General features: G+C 44.0%; 1 protein-coding gene across 2 annotated transcripts; it reads right to left on the reverse strand.

The window, feature by feature from the left end:
- Positions 1-209: 209 nt before the first annotated feature.
- On the reverse strand, positions 210-18,302 carry NTAQ1 (N-terminal glutamine amidase 1). Of its 2 annotated transcripts, XM_019973988.2 has the most exons (6): positions 17,960-18,295; positions 12,744-12,843; positions 11,914-11,964; positions 7,822-7,970; positions 6,707-6,831; positions 210-885 (listed from the first exon to the last, which is right to left on the reverse strand). In XM_019973988.2, the coding sequence occupies exons 1-6, from the start codon at positions 18,046-18,048 to the stop codon at positions 776-778; spliced, it is 624 nt and encodes a 207-aa protein (XP_019829547.1). In that variant the 5' UTR covers positions 18,049-18,295; the 3' UTR covers positions 210-775. The 2 variants fall into 2 exon arrangements, with proteins under 2 accessions (XP_019829547.1, XP_019829549.1); XM_019973990.2 differs by lacking the exon at positions 11,914-11,964 and having other exon boundaries at positions 17,960-18,302.
- Positions 18,303-27,777: the final 9,475 nt, after the last annotated feature.

Genomic DNA, 27,777 nt, shown 5'->3' on the forward strand with positions numbered 1-27,777 from the left:
AGAACCATGGAGTATGTGAATGAGAACTATCGCTATATGCTGCTTTAATGCCAAACATCTTTTATTTGGAATTAGACAATGAAAGCCAAAGTTCCAAACACATCTTCAAGAAGGAAGACTGATCAATGCATTTTGAAGCAAGTTCCTGTCTACAGCTGAGACAGTCTTGGGTATCCCAGATTATCAAGAGGGACACAAAATCTCCAAAACAAAATTAATTTAAGTCAATTTTATTCAAAAACATATAAATAGGCCAAAGAACAATTAAGCCTAAGAGGGCTGCAAACTTTTCTAAGAACATAATGGTCCCAAAAGACTAACATTTATTGCTGATTCAGCTCACAGTGGCAGCCCTCTTCAAGCAGTAGCACAGTTACTAGCAAACATTTTACGGGCATCTTTTATGGGCATCAGAGATTCACAAAGCAATGGGCCACGGCCCTGCCCTCAAGGAGCTTACAGTGGAGCTGGAGAGACATGATACATCCAAAAGAGACACAAAGTCCATCTATCAATATCATAACAAAAAGCAATTACTGGCATAAGTCTTCACAGGTTTTAACAAATGAACAGTAGGAATATCTGAGCAACTACATCAAGTTTCAACCTGACATATCAAAAAAATGGTTTCTATTTATCCTTTTCAATTCAACTGAATTAAAAGGGGAAAGCATAATTCCAAGCCAAATGTACCGTAATGTTTGCTGTCTCAGATGAAGGGGTAGATTGTTCAGGTTCTAGGGTTTCTCTGCGGCACCACATCCAGAGGTCAAGTTCAGTAGTTCTGGCTGCTAAACCGATGTACAAACTCAGGCAGTGAGTAGACGGCTCCCCATCCGACCTCAGGATCCATGCTGATAAAATCATTCAGGTTCATCTTGGAATCTAAAAAAATACATGAAAGAAATGTCCACTGCAGGCACAATTCTGGTTTAACAGCCCCAAAGACCAAAAGTAGGGAAAATTATTCAAAGGTTTCATAAGGGATCAATATCATTCTGTGCTATTCTTGTCTCAAATGTATAACCTCAATTGAATCATGAAAAACATCACACAAACCCAAACTGAGGGACACCATACACAGTCACTGATCAGTATCCTTCGAAAGGGCTGCTGTTTAGTTGCTAAGTTGTGTTTGACTCTTTTGTGACCCCATGGACTTTGGCCCACCAGGCTCTTCTGTCCATGGGACTTCCCAGGCAAGAATACTGGAGTGGGTTGCCATATCATGAGGAGATCTTTCCAACCCAGAGATCAAACCCACATCTTCTGCACTGGAAGAAAGATTCTTTACCGCTGAGCCACCAGGGAAGCCCCTTCAAAAGGGCGAAAGTGTAAAAGTAAAGGAAAAAAGAAATTGTCACAGATGAAGGAGCGTGAGGAGACATGGCAATTACACGTAATATCCTGGGTTAGATTCTGGACCAGAAAAAAGAAACTGGGGTAAAAATCACAAACTATAAATAAGGTCTGCAAGTGAACAGTACTGTGCTGATATTTTTGCACTGATTTATTGTTTTCTTGCTTTAGATAATTACGCCATCGTTTTCTCAGATACCCTAGAATTTGAGTAAAAAGTACAAAGGAACTTTCTGTGCTGTTTTACCCAACTCTCTAGCAATCTGAAGCTATGTCAAAATAAAAAGTTAGATGAAACACGCACAAATAAACTGCTGATCTACTGGATACAATGGCCAATTTATAGGAAATTCAGAAGATACAAGAGATATAATCCGCAAAACCAGACCTTTCTCCCAGATTCATTGCTTCAACAAATAAATTACAAGGAAAAAAAGAGCTGGACTAGGAATCTCTACATATTAAAAAAAGACTCCACAGAGACATAACAACCAAGCACAAGGTAGGGGTTTTATCTGGATAATTCAAATAAATGTACTATAGGAAAAAGATTACAACTTTATGAGATAACTGTGAATCTAAACACTGACTAGAGAGATAAATGCTGATTTTAAAGAACTGTTAATTTTTTTAGCTGTAATAATGACACTGTAGTCATACTTTAAATAAACTAATCTTTATATTTTAGAGATTCATACTGAAATATTTAGAGTTGAAAGTACCTAATATCTGGAATTCACTTCAACATAATACAAGAGGGGGGGAAATGGATGGGCTATCAGCTATGAGCTGATAACTGTTGAAAATCTCATTTTCTGTCTAGTTTTGTATATGATTTAAATTTTCCATACCATGTATTTTTTAAAAGTGTGTACACATTTCTTCTCGTCCTCATCAAGGAATAGTTATAGAACTGTACTCCTATCAAAAACCGTCAGGAAAGAGGACAGAGTATATTCAGCAACTCTTTCCACAAGCCAGACAATGGGCAACACGACTGACTGCTAAGAAAGCACAGACAAGGGAGGGAGCCCGAGGACCCTCCAGTTCACTGCCCAGGGAGCATGTCCAGACCACAGCACAGGAGCAACACGAACAGCACAGGGGTTCTGCCCGTGGGAAAACAGAGACCTGAGTCCAGCAGGGCACAGTGGCTACGTGTTGGGGACAGAGTGTGGAAGAGGACGGAGCTACGCAGACAGTGCTCTAGATTTCTGCAGAGGCGACTCACCCTCTACCCTCAAGAACTGAACTCATGAAGCCAGGAAAGAAGCCCAGAAAGCAGCTGGTCTAAAAACTCCCAGAACTTCCATAGTCCCCACCAGCCAAGGGGGAGAGAATTCATAACACATGGGCATTTAGCAGAATCCTCAAAAGGGTTACACCTGAGTAGCAGGGCTAAATGAGCGCAGGGTGAAAGGCTGCTGACAATCTGCACTGCATATTCAGTTGCTTCAGTTGTGTCCAACTCTGTGCGACCCCACGGACCATAGCCCACCAGGCTCCTCTCTCCACGGGATTCTCTAGGCAAGAATACTGGAGTGGGTTGCCATTTCCTCTCCAGGGGATCTTCTTGACTCAGGGATCGAACTCGCACCTCTTATGTCTCCTGCATTGGCAGGTGGGTTCTTTACTACTAGTGCCGCCTGGGAAGCCCATACTGAAAGAGCAAGCCTTGAAAGGACCCACCTGACCGAACCGAATCCAATATTGTTTTTAAAAGTACCTCAAGATATAACAACTAACAATGTAAAATTCACAAAGTCCAGCACCCAACCAAATAACATGAATCACACAAAGAAACAGGAAAACGCGACTCAACATCAGGACAAAATCCATCAACATAAGCAGACTGAAATGACAGAGATAACGCAACCAGCAGACAAGGATCAGCTATTATGAACACACACTGTATATTCAAAAGGGTAGAGGAAAACGTGGGCACAACAGAGAGAAATGGGAGAAATTAAATCAGCCCCAAGTGGAATTTTTAGAGATAAAAAGATAAAATATGTAAAATGAAAAAAAAATGCACTGGATGGGATTAACAGCAAATTAATGCAGCAGATAAGATGAATGAATTTACAGACAAAATAATTATTCAAAATGAAACACATACAGAAAAAGTCTGAAAAAAAAGTGATCATTGACTTAATAAAATAAGAACAAGGCATCTAACATATGCGTAGGTGAAGGACAAGAATTTGTTTTAAACGGGAGGGATAGAGGTGGTGGTCAAAGGAAACAGTTGAAGAAATAATAGCCAAATGTTTCCAAATTTGATGAAAACTATAAATCTACCAATCTAAGAATCTGAACAAACCTCATGTGGACTAAATCTAAAGAAAACTACAGTCCATCATAATCAAATTGCTGGAAATGGGAAATAAAGAGAAAAAAAACCTTAAAAAGCAGCCGGGGGTGGGGGGGAGATACACTACATTTACACAAACAAATATAAGAACAGCATGCTCCTTGATCAGAAACTAAGCAAGCAGAAAACAAGAGAGAGACATCTTTAAAAAACGGAAAGAAAAAACATGTAAAACTAGCGTATATTATCTAACAAATATATCTTTTCAAAAATGAAGGTAAACACTTGGAATACAGAACACTAGAAAGAGTCTTACAACAAAAAAGCTAGATAATCAGCAAAACCAGGACTTCTGTTGATGTGGTCAGACAGCCAGGGATGCAGGATGACCAAGTAATCCAAAATAAAGGAAAGACAGGCGCCTCCCAGGAAAGAAGGGGTAAAAGTTCTTGCTTACCTGGGGTAGATGTACTTACCTGACTTACTCCATGTAAGTCAGCTAAAATCTTTACCAAATGGCTAAAGGAAACCTCAAGTTCTGAAATACAGTGGTATTCATTTTCTAGGACTTTTTAATGCAATTAAATAAAAAATGATTATTATCTGCAGGCATTCAATACCTACCAGCATTTAAAAATAAAATTAAAAAAATTTTAAAGATCAATATATAATGAATCAGCATTTGTCTGTATCCTCCTAAGAGGCACTATAACATTTCTATTTACATATAACACTGGTCCTCCAGCTAGGCTCAAATTAGCCAGTGTCACTATAACACACCGTTTGAAAACAGGAAAACGAAAGGACAGAGGCAGCAAAGGGCTTAGAAAGAGAAAGGGACAGTCATGGTGTACCCTATAGTTCAGTCCAAGACTTGAGAAAGGTCCTTAAAAACTGAGCCATTAAAGGCTGGTGCTGACTGAGCTTTAGTGCAGGGGTGCAAGACTGTGAATCTTGGTTTCCTTCTTATCAGAGATGGGCAAAAAAAAAAGAGGGGGTAGTTTCCCTCATTTAAAATACACTAAACGCGGAATTAAAAAGAGTGGGCCTGCAGACTCATGGCCACCAAAATTATTAAATGTTGGAGCCAAAATATAATGTGCAATGAATGAAACGTGATAAATTTTAGCCCCTAAGGGCCAATTCCATAACTGAATGCAGGGAACCAAGTAAAGCTGCTATGAAAGTATCTAAAACAGGCATTAATTGCAAGTTTGATGTCTTCTTGAACCTTTTCTTCTTTAACTTTTTTTTAAAAAATAAGGCAATATTAATTAGCTAAAAGTAATCCCCCCTTATCCTAACTTCAAACACATTCCTTTGATAAATGGGGCTTCCCTGGTGGCTCAGCTGGTAAAGAATACACCTGCAGTACAGACCTGGGTTCAATCCCTAGGTTGGGAAGATCCCCTGGAGAAGGGAATAGCTACCGACTCCAATATTCTGGCCTGGAGAATTCCACAGACTGTGTAGTCCATTGGGTTGCAAAGAGTCAGACATGACTGAGCTAAAAGTAATTCCCCCTTATCCTAGCTTTGAACACATTCCTTTGATAAATAGGGCTTCCCTGGTAGCTCAGCTGGTAAAGAATCCACCTGGAATGCAGGAGACCCCAGTTCCATTCCTGGGTCAGTTCAATTGATAAATACAGGGACTGAATTAATGGATTGACCACACAAGAAAACATGGCCACATGGTTAAATTACTACATGAGAAACCGGTATGTTTACCCCACACTTCAGAGCAGATTCCCAACCTCAAGCTCCAGAGGCCCCCAGTGAGCTAGTTACACAGGGGCAAAAAGAGACATCCCCTTCCCTGCTCTGGAGCACAGGGAGGTAACAAACCCTGCCACCCTCCAGCTGTGCCCCAGGGGCAGGCAGAGGGCTGGACCTTCATGGACTCCAGTGTTCATGTCTGCCAAGTGAAGAGGAGATGAATATAAGATAGGAGGGGGCTGGCACAAACAGCACCCCTGGGAAGCAGTCACCAAAACCCAAAGGAACAAGTCAAAGAGGACGGGGGCTGACAAGGTGTACTGAAGGCTTACGACGTGTCAGCTCCTATGTCAGTGCTCCTATGTGGAAGACACAGGGAGCCACCAAGCACTGTCCAGACCATACCCAGTAAGGTGTGAGAGGAAAGCAAGACCCACGAAGCCCTCTCTTGACCTAAGCTAGCCCCGTTCTGGTGCTGAGCCTGGGAACCAGGTTGGTGGACCCAAAGCAATGCCAATATGAACTTTAAAAATCATGAGAGCTTTCCACAGAGAGCCTCAAACATCAGAGATGGAATCTTCCTTCAAATATACCAAATACACTTTTTACTTTCTTCCCTGCTCAACTCTGAACTCTAATATACTATTTTTCTGGCCTCCTTTACAGCCTGCAGAGCATCTTGACTCAGACAGCATCATCCTCATCAGAGGATGGTTTTTACTAATTAATGGCAACCTTGTGAATTACTTCCCACCATAAATTCACCCAGGTGAATGCCAGACACAGTAATATGGTGAAGAACCCTTGATCTACTTAAGTCTAGAGAAATTATTAACTGGACTGATGCCTAAAAGCACATAAATGAGATGAGTGGGACAATAAAACCAGCCAGCTCTCACTGCCTTTCTAATGCAGATTTTATTACAGAGATTTCACAGGTCTCAAAGAGGCACCAGGGGATTCCCTTCACCATAACACGAAACCCCACCAGGGGAGGCTCTACAAGTCCCGTGGTGAAGTGGCACAAACACACAGTTCTCCCAAGGCTGGTGGACCAGAGGCAGGGATGGCCGATATTCCAGCTCCAGGGCCATGGTTTGGCTCCCTGAGGCCTTTCCTCTCCCATGAAATCTTCCAATCCTGCTCTATGAGCCTCCGTTTGAGTCTGATAAATACACACAACTACACTCCCTCTCACCTCCTCACCACTCCGGGAGCCTTACCCAAACGACAGTGCTCTTTCTATCCTTGGTTAAGGGAACTCGCTCACCGGCACACTGATGGGAAACCCTCTGAGAGGGCGTCCCTTGCTCACCTCCAGTCTCGATGCAGGGATACGATGGGGGAGGCTCTCTCCAGTTTCCACTGGAGTCTTTCATGTGAGATCGGTCAGAAGCAAAGTTCTTCAGATATGAGTCTGCACGTATCACTCTAAATTTCCTGCATATAAACCAACACTCATTATGTAACAGCTGAAATTCTAACTCAGTTCTTATAGAGACTTGTTTTCTATGATGTGCACAAAACTAGACGGACATTTTTGCACTATTAGTGACAGGCAGATAATTTAATCGCTAAGTCGTGTCCGACTCTTGCGACCCCATGGGCTGTAGCCCACCAGGTTCCTCTGTCCGTGGAATTCCCCAGGCAAGAATACTGGAGTCAGCTGTCATTTCCTTCTCCACTATTAGTGATACACAGACAGATATGTGGCTTTAACACCTGTTAAAGATGCCATGAGAAATGATCAGCTGACATTCCAAACTACAAAGGCATGGAAATCTATCCAGCTGCCTTTACTTAGTCGATGAATATATCAGGGGCCAAGGGCATAATTTTCAGGGTTGATATCATGAAAGTGTTAGTCACTAGTCGTGTTGGACAGTTTGTGACCCCCATGGACTGTAGCCTGCCAGGCTCCTCTGTCCATGGGATTCTCCAGATAAGAATACTGAAGTGGGTCGCCATTGCCTTCTCCAGGGGATCTTCCTGACCTAGGGATTGAACCTGGGTCTCCTGCATTGTGGGAAGATTCTTTACCATCTACCTACCAGGGAAGGCTATCATACTCCTCTCAATGTTGCCGTCATATGGCATCCAGCTCCCCCAACCCACACCACCCCACCACCCACACGCCCAAAAATAAGAGTATGAAAGACATTCCGAAACTGACGTGAAGAAAACGTTTTGGATCTCATCACACAAAGTTTTAAAGACTGCCAGCCTTTCGTACGACGGACAACCTTTAAAACTTCAAAATATTTTGAATCTTCTGTGTAGTACATGACTCTCAAATATCAACTCAATGGTGAAGCCAAGACAAGCAATCTTCACAAAACCAACACAGAAACAAACACGCAAACAAAGTAACTTAAAATTGTCAAAGTCTCACTTCAGAAAAGTAGGTGAATCCACTCGGAATTTCCTCACCTTCTGAACTGTGGGTGGATGTCCTCGTCAGACTTAAAGGCATCTTCCACGTATGTGTCAAAGGGGCAGGGGAACGGCAGGACAGTGTCAAGGTCATAAATGAAGCTCTGTCCTCCGCTTGAAACATGAAGCAAGACAACGTGGTAATCCTAGAAGTAAAAGTTGCTGAAGTTAACCAGGTTACCTTATGACGGAGTATTCCAAGGTTATAGTAATAATCCTATCTACCAGCAAAAACATATACAAGGTAATACAGCCCTCCTTAAAATAACAAAGCAAACACAAAACCCTGAAAACAGACCAGATGTCCAGTGACAGGGAACAGTTACATCAACAGTGGAAATGTTCATGTACATTAACTGTATACCTTCAACCCAGCAATTTTACCATTAGGAATTCATCTTAGAGAAACACTGCCATATGCAAGTAAAGGTATATATTCAAAGAAAATCTCTGCAGTGCTGTTTTTAACTGTGAAGATTCAGAAACAATCAGAAGTCCACCAAGAGGGGAAAGGCAGCCACGAGGCAGCCATAAGATGGGGTACTGTGCAGTTGCTAAAAAGAATTAGGTAAACTTTTGTGCAAATTGGATTAACTCTGTTACACCATTAGATGGAAAAAGCAAATTGCAGATTACGTATTATACATTATTTTTTAAATTGATGTGTATATAAAGACAGACATGTATGTTCAGAAGTACACATGCATGCATATGAGTACAGAGAAAAAGTCTATAAGGATATCCTCCAAACCCTTAACAAAGCGGAAGGGCCTGAGGTCAGCCTGGAGAGGGAAAGAAGGACTTGAAAATGTTGTTGGGACTTCTCTGGTGGTCCAGTGACTAAGACTCCGAGCTCCCAATGCAGAGGGCCTGGGTTCAATCCCTGGTCAGGGAACTGGATCCCACAGGCCACAACTGAGAGTTCTCATGCTGCAACGAAGATGAAAGATCCCTCATGCTACAACTAAGACCCAGCACAGCTAAAGAAATAAATTTTTTAAAATGTTGTTGCTACTGATTTTCAATCAGCCATGCCCTAATCTGTAGCCATTAAGGAAAAAGGACACAGAGAGCTTCTCCCGCACAGCTGGGTCCCAGCCTGCATGTGAATGCTCACTCTCACCCCCAGACATGGGGTACTGCCCAAGCCAGCTAAGAGCTAGAACGGATGTCAGGAAAATTTATCAACGGACTTGAGGGCAGTCTGATGCTTAGAGTGCCTCGGAAGAAACACGCTCGCACAGAGAACAGCATTGTGAGATTAAAAAATCCAATCACATTAGTACAATGTTAGGAATACCATACGTTTCTAGTACTTCAGAGCTTACAAAGCACCTTCTCAAATGATGCATCATTTGACCCTGTGAGGTAGGGAGAAGACAATTAATTGAGACTGGAAACGTTGCACCATCAGAGCCCAAAGTGCTTCCTTTGGCTCCAATTCTATCTTAGGAAAGCAGAAACAGCATCAGAAATGAATGCTTCTCCCCTGTCCGCCCCTTAATGCATCCAGCCCTCCCCTATAACAGTCCTCGACTTCGGCCCCCTGGGCTTCTTCACGTTCTTCCACTCCACCTGCGCTGCGTCTCCACCGCTCTCCCCCAATTCATCACTGCAGCTCCGGCTCCAATGCTTTCCCCCCAGGAGTCCATCTTTGATCTTCCCCCATCCGTGCCAGCAGTAGTCTCTGCCATATCCCAAACCAGGTTCTCTCCTGACATCTACTTCATGTTTTTTGTTTTTTTTTTTTCAAATACATACTACCAATTACTTGTGGGAACCTGTGCTACTAAAATACAGATACAGAGAAGAGAAAGATAGGTCCAAATGTTCAAGAAGTTCCTGGAGAAGCGAGTAGGAAGCCCAAGTCAGTGGTGGCAGAGGAGTGAGAGGGTGAGGGAGGACAGGAGGGGGGAGAGCCTGCGGGTTAGGGCACGCGAGGCGGGATCACCCGGTTCAACCTCAGCCCCGCCACCACCGGCCTCCGTTTCCTCTTCTGTAAAATGGGGATAACTGTAGTGTTTGAAAGTGAAAGCTGTTCAGTCGTCGTGTCCAACTCTTTGAGACTCCATGGACTGTAGCCCTCCAGGCTCTTCTGTCCATAGGGATTCTCCAGGCCACAATACTGGAGTGGGTAGCTGGTCCCTTTTCCAGGGGATCTTCCCAACCAAGGGATCGAACTGGGGTCTCTTGCATCGCAGGCGGATTCTTTACCAGCTGAGCCACGAGAGAAGCCCAACTGTAGTGTTTACCTCATAGTATTACTCACAGTTACTGAGAGAATTAATGAGATTGTTACGTAAATACTCAGCCTTCTTAAAAACCAACCAAAGTGGCGGGGGCGCCCCACAAGGGGGAAGGCGACCCAACTAATAAGGGGAGTTTCACTGAGGAAAGGCTGCATCTTGCCTAAAGGGAAGAACGTTCCAGAAAGAGGACACAGCTTGTGGAATGGCATAAACAGAGACTTCCTGGGCAGTCCAGTGCTTAGGACTCTGCTTCTACCACAGGGATCACAGGTTCGATCCCTGGTTGGGGAACTAAGATCCTACATGCTGCACAGCACAGCCAAAAAAAAAAAAAAAGGCATAAACAAGGAATAGCCTTCTGGCTAGCTCAGGTCTATGTTCCTACAAAGCAGATGGCCAATGAACTCGAGAAGGAAGGCAGGCCACCTCCACGAAGAGAGGCAGAGATGGGGACCAAGGAGTACAGACTCGAGAAGCAGCTTTACTCTCTGAGCCAGGTGAAGAGAGCTTGTCCAAACGCCTGGGAAAGACACCGCAGGCTAGAGGCAGAAGCGCCCACTTAGAAAGTGACCTCTTCCTCAGGGTTGGTCTCCACCGACTGAGGGAGGCTCACCCATCGCCTACAACAGAACAGCAGGGAGGCAGAGATCAACTGCCAGAGGTGTATTCCACACAGGAAGTCTGCAGGAAGACTTCCTGAAACAGGATCCTCCACCGGGAGCTGCCATGAGCTGCTGTGTAAGGAGGGCACAACCGCAGGTCCTTTCCCTGAAAATTCCCTGAAGACCGGAAGCTGAGCACTTCAGCAATGGGCACGATGCCAGGGCAGATGGACAGTCCACAGCTGGGGTTCTATCGCTCTGTTAACAAAAATCGCTAACATGTTTAGAGCACTGGTGCAGATACCAGGGTGATGCTTCAGAAATGCATCATCTCCCTGAGGCCCCCGGTGACCAGAGGAGGACACCGAGGAAAGATGGTAACTAAGCCGTCCAGCTCACACAGCCCAGCAGAAGAGGGACTCGGGCTTAGAAGCCAATTCAAATGATGCCTTATCCTAAATACGCATTGGAAACTTGATGTTTGTTACATTATCATGAATGGAGTTTTTCTTTTATCTCCATGTTTATTAGCACAAACAATCCCATTCTTCAAGCACCAGGTTAAGGTGGCATATGGATGTGTGCTGGAAAGGATCCCCATCTGCCACCTATCAGCCAGGTGACCCCGAGGTAGTCACTTTGCCTTTCTGGGCTTGTTTCTTCACCTGAAAAATGAAGGGGTTGGAACAGATCTTTGTTTTTCAAATGCCAGTCATGCTAAGAAGTTTGCTCAGAACACAAATTCCTGAACCTTTAGATCAACTAGATTAGAAACCTTTTTTTTTTTTTTTGGCCACATCAAGCAACAAGCAAGATCTTAATTCCCTAACCAGGGATTGAACCTAGGCTCCTGGCAGTGAAAGCCCCGAGTCCTAAACACTGGAATTCCCAGAAACCTGTATTTTTCACACAGTCTCTGGATAACTCTACTGTGCAGATGGACTAGATGCTGCTAAAGTTCCTTCCAGTGCTAAACAGACAAGAGTCTAGACAACAATTATATCTGCTACATTAGCCATTTAAAATCACTTCTATAATAATTTCAAAATTAAAAGAAAACATGCTTGTCAGTGCTTCTGCCTTAGACCAAATAACATCTGTCGTCCAAAGGTCAAATTATTAATAACTATCATAGTCTTTCTCTACTGCCCCATCATTTCTGCTTTACCAAAACACAAAGACCGCTCCTGGATTACAAGTACTGCTGTATCAGAGGCTGTCTGTGCTGACCATCTTACCCAGATGACAGGTCCATCTCCGGGTCTTGCCTGCTGCTTCCAGATAGGTATCTACAAATACAACACACTTCCTGAGTCACAACTTTACAGAGCAAACATCACTCAATTCTTTTAGGCAATACACACACGGAAAATCAAATACTTCAAAACAACAAACAAGTCAGGTGGAAGAATGAACAGATAAGAAGAAATCCAAATCTTTCCAAGGGTCTTTAATGATGAAGGAGCAATAATTCATTGTTAAGATGGTCTCTGGAGAGTAGAAAGAGACCCAAACTAGGGATCGGAAGTCCTGGCAGGTTCACCTCTTGCTCTCCCACTTAATTACTCATGGGGCCTTCCCAAGTCTGTTATTTCCTCATCTACAAAACGGAAACAGCTGTCGGGACCCTGACTACTTCACAAGGTATCCACTGGGATCAAACAACATGATGCTCACAAAAGTGCTTTACAAAATACGAAGAGCTTACTTTTTTTTTTAATACTTTATAGAAGTTTACTGGAGTTCCATAAAATGCAGGAAAGAAACTTTTCCTTCAAACCTGAGCATATGTGCTTCTAATCTAAGCATTTTAAAAAGCTCTAACTTAATACCTAAAGAAAGGGGACTGAATTTGCATAAACATACCATCACGTATTTCCCTACCTGCAAGTTAGGAACTAAACTCTTAACTACATCCTTGTAGGAAAAAAAATCTGATTCAAAAACAAATTTTGAACTGTTGCCATATTTTATAAAGCACATTTTAGAACAAGCTAAACCCATCCTCTATTTAGCTTCGAATGTCATCCTGAATTTGTGTTCTTTCTGCAATCACTCCCCAACTTACCATCTTCCTCTCATTAGATATGAAGACAGCATAACACTCTTCTAAAGGATACTGGTCGTGGTTTTTGATGTATTCGCAGAGCTTCCAAATATTTTCTTCACTGGAATAAAATAATTGTTTAAGCAATATAATTAAGCAAGAACACTCAGTTCTTAAGTGAACACTCAGTTCACTCAAATTTGAACAAAAGACCAATTATTACATAAAAAAAAAAAAAGTTGGTAGAGACCTTAAACACCACCTCCTCCAAAAACTGGCTAACAATTGTACCTCCTCCAAAAACTGGCTAACAATTGTACCTCCTCTGAAACATCCCCAGCAACAGCTGTTACCAACCTGAACTGTGTGTGGACCCCTCTGCAGACACAGAGCTCACTGCCTCCGTCAGCAGTGTTAACAAAGAGGCATTCTAACTGCTCAAATGCTCCATCAATATTCTAAAAGTTCTGAGTCCAGGGACTTGAATTCCAGTTCAGCCACTTACAAGGTAGTAAGTTTTAGACACCTTGACCTGAGTGTCTGCTTTTCTCTTCTGTGAAGTGGGCATAATCATATCATCAATACTCAATACATCTTAACATTTGTTGGCTGCTCCCCTTTGGAAATGGCAGGATGGGTATTGTGATGGGCATTGTGTAGGAGGGCTCCTGACTGGAAAAGATCAGGACGGTTATGGGATATGTCCAGGAATTCTTCTGGAGGGAGCCTCTTGTGAATGCTATTCCCCAGGCCCCTGTGGTATGGAGGAGGTCTTGACTTTTAGAAAGCTCTTCCTCATGCTGAACTGAAATTCATCTTTCTTATACTCCTGCCCTAGATGAATCTCTCTTTTATATGAGAGGCCTTCAGCTATTACGAAACAATGATAAGAACCACCGAAGTAAAGCAACGCCCAGTGCATCAAACCAAGCCATGCCGGCAGTCACACTCCAGCATGGGCAAGCCCCAGCACTCCTGGCAGTACTCACAGCTCAAGCTTTGGGTTCCTGTCTTCTTCTAATGGGGCACACAGCACCTTTGCTCAAAACAAGCTACACCACTATTCTGCTCACACAAGTGACTCAATTTGTCAAAACCTGAATCCCAGCTGCCTCCACCATGCGACCTGGAAACGGCACTGAGGACAGGCACAATTCTGTGAAGAGACACACGCTTCACTCAGCCTTGCCCATGTCCACCTGTCTCAACACTTCATGCAACCAGACTTAAAGCACCGAAGTTAAGTGTCTATATTTTTCTCCCATGATCTTGTTTTCCCCTAGAATATCTAAGAAGTCTTACGGTGGGAAAAAAATGGTGGCAGAGATACCAACAGGAGAACGCTAATAATTCTATGGGATGTGCAGCACAGAGTAATAACATGTGAACTGTTTCAATATGACATATAACATGTAGTAGCTAAAATTTTTTTTAACCTGGATGTTCTCAGACAGAGTTTTGAGAAGACATTTGTCTTTCCAACCTAGAGACATTCAGGAGCATTGACTATCAGCAACAGCCAGTGATGTACCAATCACTGTGCTAAGAGCTTGGAGTTCAGAATGATAAATCAGTCGCAGACGAGGAGAGGAGCCACACATATACATAAATAATCGAGCACCGCAGGAGACCATAAAAGATGCATAGAGCAAGTACAGAGGAGGGAGTCATTCATTTTGAGGGATACAGGATGATGGAGGAAATAGGTCAGCGGGTTCTCCTTGTGTGTTTCCCTTTCCCCTCCCAAGAATGAACAGAGTTAACCCCCAAAGTCCTTGAATCCATATGTACCATGAGCACTACTGGTTGGCTAAATACACATGTAGCTTGGACATACTTTGCTTATTACTTTTCAAATATGAGTGAATATTACACAGAGAAAAAAATTAAACCTAAGAGTTACTGAATTTGCAGTCCCTTTTAATCAATAATTTTGTCTTCAAGAGCACAACTAATATCATGAAGGAGGATCTCATGAAACTTTTCACGCTAATTAAAAAAAAAAGAGGGCCTCATCCTTGGAAATGCCGGGAGTCACCACTGGAATAGAAAGTGCCGCAGATTAGGTGTGAGTCCTGCAACGCATTTAATTGGTTTAAAAAAATGGGGGGGGGGGTGATAACAGTAACACCCCAGGCTGTCAGCTGAGTATCTGGGTAGCAGAGACGCTGACAAAGCAGTACTAGGACTGGGACTCTGCAGGAGTGGCTGGTGATGAGCTGATAGAGAAGCATGCAGAGGGGGAGGATCCCTGGGACACAAGTGCTTAACAACTATTTGAAAAATCCGAAATGATTACAACAGAATCAAAAACACTTTGCAGGAGACTTCCCTGGTAGTCCAGTGGCTAAGACTCCGTGCTTCCAAAGCAGGGGGCCTGGGTTTCAGCCCTGGTCAGGGAACTAAATCACACATGCCACAACTAGTAAGAGTTCACATGCCGCAACTAAAGATCCCGCATGCTGCAACAAAGACCTGGTGCAGCCAAATAATAAAAAAAAAATGCTTTGCAAACTGCACCAAACACAAATATCGGCTACCACTATTATCATTAAGCTGGGTCTTAAAAGCTAAGTGACATCTGACAGAAACTAACAGAAGTCAAGAGGAGGCATTTATTCCAAGTTCAAAGAATCCGCAGGAGCAAACATAGAAAGGTGTACCAGCCTGATGCATTTGGACAGGATAGAGCACTTGTTCTCCATCAGAAGTAATTTTGCCCCCCAAGGAACATTTGGCAATAGCTGGTGACGTTTGGGGTTTTGACAGATTCGGGGAGGGTGGGCATCTAATGGGCAGAGCCTGCCTACAAAGAACAGATGCCCAAACAAAGAATCTCCATGCTCAAAATGTCAACAGAGGCAAGGCTGAGAAACCCTTGGGCAGAGCAGGGAAGCCAGGTTCACGAAGAGGTTGCAGGAACAGATGGTGACCAGATCTTTAGAGTGCTTGCTATACGCAGGAGACAGACTTTATTGTCTAGGCCTGAGCTCCTGAAATTGGATCAACGGGCCAGACTCAGACTTCTCTACCGTGCAGCTCACACATCCAGGCTCTCTGGGGTTGGACTCTAAGATCTGCATATTCTGTAAGCTCCAGGTGGTTCTCTGGTATGTTCAAATTTAGATTGGCTTTGAGCAGTATGAAGCCAGCCGAAAATTAAAGACTTAATGGGCTATGGGAGAGCTGGGCAGAGATACCTGTTAGGAAGGACCAGAACAGGCCCCAGTGGCCAGACCCGAGGAGGGACAGACCTATGGCTGAAGAGACCAAGAGGAGACGATCAACTGAACAGATAGATAATTCATCTCCTAGTATTCTTCCACTGAATCACTGCACTCCTATTATGTCGGCTTCTCTGTCATTCCTCAAATATTCTCACCTGCTTCCTTCTAAGAGCTCTGTACCTGCAGTCCCCCTGCCTGGAGGCATCTCCTGCCAACATCCACAAAGCTCCTGCCCTCTTTCTTCAGCTCTCTGTTCAAATGTCATTTTTCTCTGTTCAAATGTCATTCTATCAATGTCTTTAAGTATCCTAATAACATAGTGAAGTCACCATCTCTTATCTTGTTCTGTTTTTCTCACAGCACTTAACACACTCAAGTGTGGTTAAACTTGTTTTTGTCTGCTTTTCCCCAACAAAAATGTAAGAACTATGAAATCGTATCAGGGAATATGTCTATGTGTTCACTGCAGTATCTCTAGTGTCTAGGATCCTGCTTCACATCCTTCATAAACATCTACTGAATGAATGAATAAAACAATGACTGGATCTCAGAGACAAGAACTAAGAGGACTGAGGTGAGAGGAGGGGCAGAAATAAAGTGTAGAAGTACCACCTACCCCAGAGGTTCCAAGTTCAGCACCACCATTTGCTAGATGTGAAAGTCACTCAGTCCTGTCTGACTCTGCGACCCTACAGTCCATGGGATTCTCCAGACCAGAATACTGGAGCGGATAGCCTTTCTCTTCTCCTGGGGATCTTCCCAACTCAGGGATCGAACCCAGGTCTCCTGCATTCCAGGTGGATTCTTTACCACCTGAGCCACGAGGGAAGCCCTTGCTAGATGTGTGACCTTGGGCAAACTAAAGGCCTCCCTGTGGCTTAGTATTTTCATTAATAAAGGAAATGAGAAAAAGGATAATAATAGAACTATCTCCTAAGCCTGAAAGGAAGTACTTGGCACTAGGCCTGACATGCAGTCAGAGCTGAACAAACTCCAGCTCTTTGTAGCACTGATTTGGTGACCAGCTGAAGGAGGAACGGCAGTTTCAGAGGACCCTGAGGTTTCTTGTGCAGGACTGGAAGTCTCCATTCAAGCAAGGGAATGGTAGGCGTGGGAGTGATAAGGACCAAGATTAAGAGCTGTGATTCCACCACAGAAGCGGCCTAGGAAAGGGGTACAGTGTGTCGACTCTGTGTTCCCAACCTGCATTCCTTCACTCTCAAGCTATGTTGTTGTTCACTCACTAAGTCGCTGACTACAGCCAGGCCTCCCTGTCCTTCACAAGTTATGCGGCCGTAGGCAAATTTCTTGCAACCCTCTGTGCTTCGACGTGCTCACCCTTAAAACGGGAGTAACAGTACCTTCCTCCTAATGTAACTGTGGGGAGAAATGAATTCGTTTACTGAAACGTCTGGGAACAATGCTCGGCATATACTGAGTACCACGTGTAAACGTAACCACTATTATAATAACGACGTGGTCTTTAAAGCTCCTAGTTTCTGGTACAACGGGGCCTGAGTTGGAATCCTGGCTGCCTTTAATGAGTGACCTTGGGAATGTTATTGCAAAATCTCTTGTGTTTTCATTCTCTTCCAAAATTAAAATGACCTTCACATCAATGCGAAACCACTTTGGGCTTTAATTTAGTACAATAATTTTCAAAGGCTCTCTACCCTCCACCCTCCGCCTCCAACTCCCCTTCCAGGCGCCCTCAAGCACTGAGATCCCCTGAGAAAGGTCCAGGAGAAAAAGGCCAGGCAGAAGTAAACCACCAGCGACTCGACCCTTCCTGGCGGATACCACCCCCCTCCCCCAACACCCTCCGAATGCCCACTCTCCACTCATGACTCTAGGGCTGCCATTCCGGCTCCCTCCGCCCCCAAACCGGAAAACCCTCCAGCCAGGCCCAGAGCGCCCCCGGGGAGGGGCCGGGAAGAGGCGGAGCCCGACTGCGTCTCCACCGTCGAGTGGGCCGGGGAGACGCCAGGGACTGCCCCCGCGCCCCCTCACCAGTAGCAGCTGTTGTAGACACAGGCGTCCCGCGGGGGGCTGGCCGGCTGGTAGTGGGCGGCTGCGGCGACCGGGGCGTCCCCTTCCATGACGGGCCTGGGTACGGGCCAGAGGCGTACGGACCGGACCGGCCCCGCCGGCTGGCTTCGGAGGAGGAGCCGGCGCACCACACGCAGCGCTGGTTCGCTGGACGGACTGGGAGGAGCACGAGGCTGTCGGTGGTGCCCCCGGGTGATGGGGCCTGGGGCAGGGTGGGCGGAGCCCGAGCGGCGGAAAGCGCAAGATCCCGCGCAGAAGCTCGAGATGCCGGTGGCAGGTTCCGGGAGGGTGGAGCTGGGAATGAAGAGAGTTGTCAGTGGCTTGACTCGGGCGGCTCTGGATTGGCTGGGCAGGTTCTGGTGGGCGGGGAGTGGCGGGGCGAGCGGTGCAAAGTCCCGGCGCGGAAAGAGGAGGGCGGAGCTCGAGGCGCTCGGTGGCAGTGCCGTTGAAGGTGGAGTCTGAGAGACAGGGGCGGATCCTGGGTGGGTGAGCGGCGGGAGTTCATAGTGGGAGGAGCCAGGGACGTGGAGGATCGCGCGGTTCCTGGTTTGCGAAACCCCGCCAGGTGGGTGGGGTCGGGGGCTAGGGGCGGGGCCACGCGGCACGTGGTCCTAGAGCAGCCGCGTGCCAAGAGTGCTGGAGGCTTGGGAACAACTTGGTTTCGATCAGCGTGGGAAAAAAAAAGAGGTCACCGGCTGGCGGCTTGAGAGGGGAGTCAAGGGAGGACTTGGAGTTGGTAAATGGTGCTTCGTGAGTCTCGGAGGAGTCTGACACCCTCTAACCCCTTGCCAGCTGCAGCCAATGAGATTGGGAAGACTCCACGTGTGCAAGTGAAATAAGAGGATCTTGTGTGAAAAAGGTTTATTTTTGAGAGGGGCGAGGGGGCGCGGGAAGCGAAGAGGATGGTGGAATGATGGAGGGAGATTCATACCAAATATACTGACTCAAAAAGGTATATTGATTCTTTCATAGAGTAAGTAAGAACAGTTTTGAAAGCCCTGTTAGTATTAATCATATATTTATTTGCCAGCATCTGGAAGGAAAGACACCAGATTGTTAAAAGTGTTTATCACTGGTGAATGAATGGCATGGAGGACTTTCACTTTAGATTTGTATCCTTCTGAATGTTTATATTTGCAAGGGACATATACAGCTGATGGGGTATTTTCCATTCTGAAAACCGAAATTTTTAGATTGGATTATAGACCATATATATATATATATATATATATATATACACATATATATGTATATATATATATATATATACACATATATATGTATATATATACACACACAGTCTGATTCTCCCAGTCTCATGAGTTCCAAAGCCCAAAAGTCCTCAAGACTTTTAATATAAGTCGTTGTGTCAGTTATCGATGTATTACCTCTCAGGTCCAAATACATACTTCAACATAGACTCTATAATAAATAATGGAATTCCTTAAAGCATTTATCCTTTAAAATGAGCAGTGTTAAACCTTCTTTATTAAGTGCACTGAAGGAAGAAGCTTCCTGTGGTTTCTGGGAACCAACCAGGGTTAGGAGTGTGGTCTTAAACACATCCAGTAGGGTCTACAACAGCCACAGCCCCAAAATTGGTCCTTCTGTGACCTTGCAGCTCTAGCCTTGCAATAACCTTTATGCAGCCCTTTTGACACAGAAACTAGAGCCCTGGAGGGCTGCAGGCAACCACCTAGCAAGACTTTCAGGGGGGCAGGGTGACACACTGAGCAGTCCTTCTGCTTCTATCTCTCCAATCCCCCAGCGTCTTAAAGGTCTTCTGTCCCTGCCAGTTCCCAGATTCCCATGGCTCCCTTCAAGGTTGGTTAGTGATCATGCTCCTCCACCCTCTTCTCTGTTGTTTGCCCAGCTACCCTGGACTGCTTCCAACCTGCTAAATGAGCAAATGTCTCTGCTATCTGGTAGCCAACCATGCTTTCTCCAACGAGATCCAGACCCCTCTCAAATTTGTCCTTGAGGACGCTCCCTCAGCCCAAGATACCCTAGTTTCCTTTTATCTCACATTTCACTTTTATCTTAGTTAATTCTTGACATTCACATCCCCTCTTTAACCTACCATGTGGTTTCTTCTGATTGGACCTAGACTGCTGCAGGATTCTGAAGCCAAACTAGTAGGTTCCATTACTTACTAGTTGTGTGACCTTGGGCAAAGTTACTTCAACTCTCTGTGGCTCAGTGTCTTCATCTAAAATGAAGTTAATGATAACACCTACCTCAGAGGGTTGTTATGAGGATTGATTGAATTTATGTATATAAAGTAGAATGAATATGTACTGACACATAATGATGTGCTTAGTCACTCAGTCATGTCCCACTCTTTGGGATCCAATGAAATGCTGCCCACCAGGCTTTTCCGGTTCATGGGGATTCTCCAGGCAAGAATACTGGAGTGGGTTGCCATTCCCTCCTCCAGGGGATCATCCCAACCCAGGGATCAAACCCAGGTCTCCCGCATTGCAGACAGATTCTTTACCTTCTGAGCCATCAGGGAAGCCCAACACATAATGATAAATGGTTGCAGTCATGATTTGTGGTATAGTTTCACTCCATTATCTCCAATATATCCTAATTTCCATCACTGAGTGTCTTACCACTCAGATAAACCTTTGCAGAAGATACATGTTCAGTTCAGTTCAGTTGCTCAGTCGTATCCGACTCTTTGTGACCCCATGAACCGCAGCACGCCAGGCCTCCCTGTCCATCACCAACTCCCGGAGTCTACCCAAACTCATGTCTGTTGAGTCGGTGATGCCATCCAACCATCTCGTCCTCTGTCATCCCCTTCTCCTCCTGCCCTCAATCTTTTCCAGCATCAGGGTCTTTTCCAATGAGTCAACTCTTCGCATAAGGTAGCCAAAGTATTGGAGTTTCAGCTTTAGCATTAGTCCTTCCGATGAACACCCAGGACTGATCTCCTTGCAGTCCAAGGGACTCTCAAGAGTCTTCTCTAATACCACAGTTCAAAAGCATCAATTCTTTGGCACTCAGCTTTCTTCACAGTCCAACTCTCACATCCATACGTGACCACTGGAAAAACCATAGCCTTGACTAGATGGACCTTTGTTGGCAAAGTAATATCTCTGCTTTTCAATGTGACCTTCCTTCCCAGGAGTAAGCGTCTTTTAATTTCATGGCTGCAATCATCATCTGCAGTGATTTTGGAGCCCCCAAAAATAAAGTCTGACACTTTCCACTGTTCTCCATCCATTTCCCATGAAGTGACAGGACCAGATGCCATGATCTTCGTTTTCTGAATGTTGAGCTTTAAGCCAACTTTTTCACTCTGCTCTTTCACTTTCATCAAGAGGCTTTTTAGTTCCTCTTCACTTTCTGCCAGAAGGGTGGTGTCATCTGCATATCTGAGGTTATTGATATTTCTCCCGGCAATCTTGATTCCAGCTTGTGCTTCTTACAGCCCAGTATTTCTCATGATGTACTCTGCATATAACTTAAATAAGTAGGGTGACGATATACAGCCTTGACGAACTCCTTTTCCTATTTGGAACCAGTCTATTTTTCCACGTCCAGTTCTAACTGTTGCTTCCTGACCTGCATACAGGTTTCTCAAGAGGCAGGTCAGGTGGTCTGGTATTCCCATCTCTTTAAGAATTTTCCAGTTTATTGTGATCCACACAGTCAAAGGCTTTGGCATAGTCAATAAAGCAGAAGTAGATGTTTTTCTGGAACTCTCTTGCTTTTTCAATGATCCAGCGGATGTTGGCAATTTGATCTCTGGTTCCTCTGCCTTTTCTAATACCAGTTTGAACATCTGGAAGTTCATGGTTCATGTATTGCTGAAGCCTATCTAACATGTGCTCTTTCACTTTCCTTATTTTCAGCTTTTCCCAGGGAAAGTTCATTGCTGGCTTCCAATTCTGCACAGCTTTTTTTTTTTTCTGTTTTGCCACAGCATTTTAGTCATATGTCTTTAATACTATTATCATGTTAAGTAACTTGACCTGTCTCAGCCTCTGCCATGAGCAGCACCATGACATGGTCTTATCTTGAGACAGTACAAAATAATAGCTCCAGAGTCAGACGACTCAAATCCTTTCTCGGCTAACTGTCCTGTATGACCTTGGACAATTCACCAGTCTTCCTGTGTGTCATTTTTTTTGTAAAATGAGAGTAATACAAGTAGGTGTCTACCTAAACAAGGCTGTCCTGAGCATTAAATACACTAATCTGTGCAAAAAGCATAGTGCCTGGCACAACAGAGAAATACCCTATGTAGTAAACAACTACCAAGTTTTGCAACTGTGATTATCATCATTATGCTTCTTTGTGAACAAAGTGTAAGCACTGTGACTGGGATAAATCCCTATTGAATTAATGACTGTTTTGCTAAGATACAAGTGAGGTTACTGTCACAAACCCAAAAATGTGGTTTAGGGGAGATACAGTGCATTTCTTATATAACACCCTGAATGTTTACATTCCAGAGCTGATAAACTGTCTCCACAGTGTCTGTACCCAGGCGCCTGAGATCTGGATGGAAGGCCGTGTCTAGAATGTTGCCCTGGTTCCACATAGTTGAAATAAATCACTTCAGTCGTGCCTGACTCTTGGCGACCCTATGGATTGTAGCCCCACCCCCGGTTCCTCTGTTCATGGGGTTCTCCAGGCAAGAATACTGGAGTGGGTTGCCATGGCCACCTCCAGGGGATCTCCCTAACCCAGGGATCAAGCCCCCATCACCTTTGTCTCCTGCATTGCAGGCAGATTCTTTACAGCTGAGCCTAGTTGAAGAATGCTCACCACCAAGTCTGCTGCAATTGCATTCTGGCCAGCAAAATCAGGAAAAAGGAGTAACAGAAGGTTTAAGAACAAAAATCCACAAAATGGTACATATCATTCTGCTCACATTCCACTGTCTAAAAGGTAATCACAAGGTCACATACACATGCAAGGGAGATTAGGAAATGTAGGGTTGATTCTGGGCAGCCCAGGTAATAACAGTATCTCAAGCAGAAGGAAGGATGGATATTGAGAGAGTCAAAAGTCTCTGCTATAATGTGCTTTCTTTAAGCTACTAAACCTTTTCTTAAAAGCAGGAATTAATCTTTAAATTGGAAAAAAAGTAGATCGTATTTTTAAAACACACACAATTTCATGGTAAAGTCTATTAAAAAGAGTATGGTTTCAGAGGAGTTAGGAAGTACGTAGACCAGATTCTGACCTGCAAACCCTAGAGATGTGGATGTGGAAGAAAAGAGAGATGCACTCAGACAAGTCAATACCCAATAAAATCAGGATGTTAAAGGTCAGGGGTTTGGAGGAGGAACTCATAACAAAGGAAAATACAAAAGAGGGCCACAGACGTGAAAGGGGAGATTTACGAATACAGTCAGGTTTAAGAACAAAAGGGGCTTTTATTTTTTGTTAGGGGAGGAGGTATTTTAATGCTCAGTGTTAAGAGCTAGAAGAAAAAGAAAGCGAATCCCATTGCTTGAGACCAAATGATATGATGTGATCAGACAACTGAAAAAAAAAAAAACAAACACAGAAATACCCAGTGTCTACTTTGCTAGCATTTTCTCTATCAAAAAAAAAGAATCCTCAAGCTGTAAAGAATAAAGAAAATGGCTGTAAGAGGAAATTAAAGCCAAGATAACTGTTAATCAGCTCTACAAAATAAAAAGTCTAAAAAAAGTTAAAAATAAAAAAGCTAAGATAGGTGCAGTGGTAGAAATCACCAAATTGCCTTAAAGGGGTTAAAAAATCTTTAGACTCAGATGAGTTACATTCCAGCATACTTAAAGTGCTTTAGTTTATGATCCCAAAGCCTTTCTTATGAATCTTTGAGAAAGTATGTTGGAAAAGATGACATAAGACTAAATATGAATAGTTGTTGTCTTCAGTTTCGTAAAAGGAAAAAAAAAAAATATATGTATATATATATATATATGTATTCCAGACACTACACCCTGATGAACTTGATGTCCATTCCCAGGATGATTTGTGACCATGAAAAAAAAAACAGTTATTATTTAGAGGCCTCTACTGATTTGCCAAGCCCACTTCATGCCAAATGGACCTCATTTCATGTTGTTGGAAGAATTAATTGATCATTAGAAGAGGATTATAGCACAAACAGAATATAATTTGATTCCAGCACAGCAGCTGTCCTCATTGTATTAGTCATGACTCAATCAGTTAAAAGTCAAGGCAGGGAGGCTGTTTATTAGTCTGTTGAACGGGAAGGACACCAAAGTGGCTCTCACAGTTGAAAGATGAGCTGCAGAAACCAGGCTGTCAAGGAACCAGAAGTGGCACTCACTTCGCCCAGGCCTTCTTGCTCCCCATATCTGTCTGCTGAGTGCTTGGCTTCATCCGGAGGTGACTTCACTTCTTGCCATAGGAGGATGGCCACTGGCAGCCCCCTATTCATATTTTCCAAGCTTGGCAACCCTAGCAGAAAGAGAAAACTTCTTTTTCCTCATGGCAGTCACACAGAGTGACTTGTACCTTTATTTTTCACATTTCTGTACTGCATGAATTTTTCACATGGGATACTTTCTAATAAACTGTTTAATACTTTTCTAAAAAATCGAAGTTATCAACATCAATATAAAAAGCTACGTGGACAGACTATTGTTTACTTAGCTCTTCCCCGTGTTGTTGAGTCGCTCAGTCATGTCTGACTCTGACCCCATGGACTGTGACCCACCAGGCACCTCTGTCCATGGGATTCTCCAGGCAAGAATACTGGAGTGGGTTGCCATTTCCTTCTTCAGGGGATCTTCCTGACCCAGGAATTGAACCCGCATTTCTGCATCAGCAGGCAGATTCTTTACCACTGAGCCACCTGTGCAGCCCCAACTTTCCCCCTACTGTTGTACATTTAGCTTGTTTTCAGATCTTACTCTTATAAATAAAGCTGCAATCAACATCTTTGCACATAAACCTTCGTCCTCGCCTCTGATTATTTATGTTTGGAAGGAGTCCTAGAAGTAGAATTCCTGGACTAACAGTTTTTAAATATTTTCCAGGTTCCTTACTATACGTGGCTATATTACTTTTAAGAAACAAGCCTCTACCTCCATATCACATTGAGTATGTTTATGTTTATTAAAAAAATAAAAATAGAGGCAAAAAATGGCATTCCTATTGTCATTTATTTTGCATTTATCTGATTATAACTTTCCCAGGTGGGATCATTTTAACATAAAGCAATAAATGCTAAGGCAGCCATGTGCTATGTGAGCTCTGGGTAGGGGTGTAGCACCTCATCATTGAGGGTGGGGAGTTGGGCTGGGTTGGAATGCCATACTATTATTACCAATCTTACTTAGAATGGGGTGGGGAGGAGGCAATAGTACCAGGACCCATGCTTATGCCTCAGGGCTGTGTACCACACCTTACATGGGCAAATTGAGAAACTAGTATATTCAGGGGAGGCTGATAAAGACGCAATGTCTGAAAACCACATCCTAGAATTATGACGTGTCTTTCTGGCTCATTTCCACATCCTCTCTCCTGGCCCTCCCTCCTCCACATCTGATAGGGGTGTCTGTCTCATGCTGTGCCCCTTATAGGAAACCACTGGTGAAAGTCCCTTTTCTGAACTGAAGCCTCTCTACCAGAGTTCTTTTTTAAAAAAAAAAATTTTGGCCATGCCACAAGGCATGTGAGATTTTAGTCCCCCAACCAGGGATTGAACTTGTACCCCTAGCATTGGAAGCACGAGGTCTTAACCACTGGACTACCAGGAAAGTCCCCAGAAACCATCTCTGGCTGACTTAAACAGGAAATCAAATTTATTAGAAGAATGGGGAGGACAGTGGGGTAGGGCTTGGAGAAGCACAGCCAGGTCAAACCGATAAAATGCTCCAAGGATCCAAGAATGGTAGTGATGAAGAATCTCTCTCCCTGCATCTTTGGGTCACTTCTTCAAGATGTGATGAATGTCTCAGGTAGGAGCGGCTTAGTAATTGCGATGAGGTAACATGCCTGAGCCCTGGAGGCCAGGTCAACAGGGAAATGAAGTATCCATCCCTGTGGGATCCCCATCGAAGGAGGTGGGCCCTGCCTTGCCCAAACCCACCCAAAGAGAAAATCTCTCATGTAGGAGAAATGTTTAAATTTGGAGTAACTGAAAAATGGACAATGTCAACTGCGACCCACCCCCACCTCCACGTGATTAATGATCTTCTCCTCTTTTGTGGGAAATCACTGAAATTAGCTATCAAATTTAAGTAAGGTCAGATTTATAACATTGAGAGAAATCCCTCTTCAAACTAATGTTTACTTTCTAATTGTTACTAAAGCACAGAAAGGGTCCCACCTATGACCTCATCTCAAATGAGGTAATGAAATTATGATTAGCTCTGACTTCAGCCCTCTTTGCTGTCTCATGTGAGCTAAGAACACTGACCCTCTTTAGGAAGTCGTGGGCGGGGAGGAGAGGAAAGAACCTGAGTTTCTGCTCCCCCCTCTTTCCCTAAAGACATTCCTATCAACCATAGCTAAGACTTTGGCAAAAGAAAGAAATATGACTTGCTAAACACCAGTTTCAGGGAATCCACCTGCGACGCAGGAGATGTGGTTCTATCCTGTGGGGAAGATCCCCTGGAGTAGGAAACGGCAACCCACTCCAGTGTTCTTGCCTGGGAAAATTCCATGGACACGAGTCTGGCAGGCTACAGTCTATGGGGTCGCAAGAGTTGGACTAGATAGCCACTCAGCAACAACAAAGACCAATTCCAGACCAATTCTGTTTCCTAAGGCTGCTGTAACAAATGACCACAAATCATGCGGCTTAAACACACACACATACAACGCACACACACACACAGGGAGGCATTTATTCTCTCACAGTTCAGGAGCCCAGAAGCCTAAAATCAAGCACCACTAATGTTAGCACCACTGGTTCTGTCCTCAGGCTCTTAGAGGATGCTCCGTACTTCTCTCTGAGCTTCTGGTGGTTGCTGGCAGTCCTTGGTGTTCCTTGGCTTACAGAGGCATCACTCCAATTTCTGCCTCCATCTTCACATCACTTTCTTCTCTATGAGTCTGTGTGTCAAACCTTCCTTTCCTGTTAGACTTGGATTTAGGGTCCACCATATATCCAAGATGATCTCATTTCAAGATCCTAATTACATCTGCAAAAGCCTTATTTCAAATTAGGTCATGTTTTCAGATGCCAGAGTTTAGGACTTGGATGTATCCTGTCGGGGTACACAGATCACCCACTACATCAACTAAAGGCTGAAGCAAGTGTGCTATTTCTTAATGTAGAACACAGAAAACCATTTGGTTTTCTCTTGGTGTTCTGAAATTTTTATTTCATTGCTTATTTAAAACAAAACTAAAACCTAAAATGACAACTATAACTTCTGTGGAGGTCAATTTGGTAGTATCGAACAAAATCATAAATGTGTATCTTTTTGAGGTGGAAGTTCTTTTTATAAATGCTTATCGAGGTACAAAGGTTTCCCTGGTGACTCAGTGGTAAAGAACCTATCTGCCAATGCAGGAGACACAGGTTAGATCCTTGGTCCAGAAAGATCCCCTGAAGAAGGAAATGGCAACTTACTCCAGTATTCTTGCCTGGGAAATCCCTTGGACAAAGGAGCCTGGCAGGCTACAGTCCATGGGGTTGCAAAAGAGTCAGACAGGACTTAGCAACTCTTAACAACAATCAAGGTACAGTAATGCATAAAGAAAAGGGAACAGACTAGGCTGATTTAAATATTGTTCTTTTTTGCTTACATTTATATTGGGTAAACAATCATCTGAAAGCTTTTTTTTTT

This window comes from Bos indicus, chromosome 14, assembly GCF_029378745.1.
Source record: "Bos indicus isolate NIAB-ARS_2022 breed Sahiwal x Tharparkar chromosome 14, NIAB-ARS_B.indTharparkar_mat_pri_1.0, whole genome shotgun sequence".
Classification (NCBI taxonomy): Eukaryota; Metazoa; Chordata; class Mammalia; order Artiodactyla; family Bovidae; genus Bos; species Bos indicus.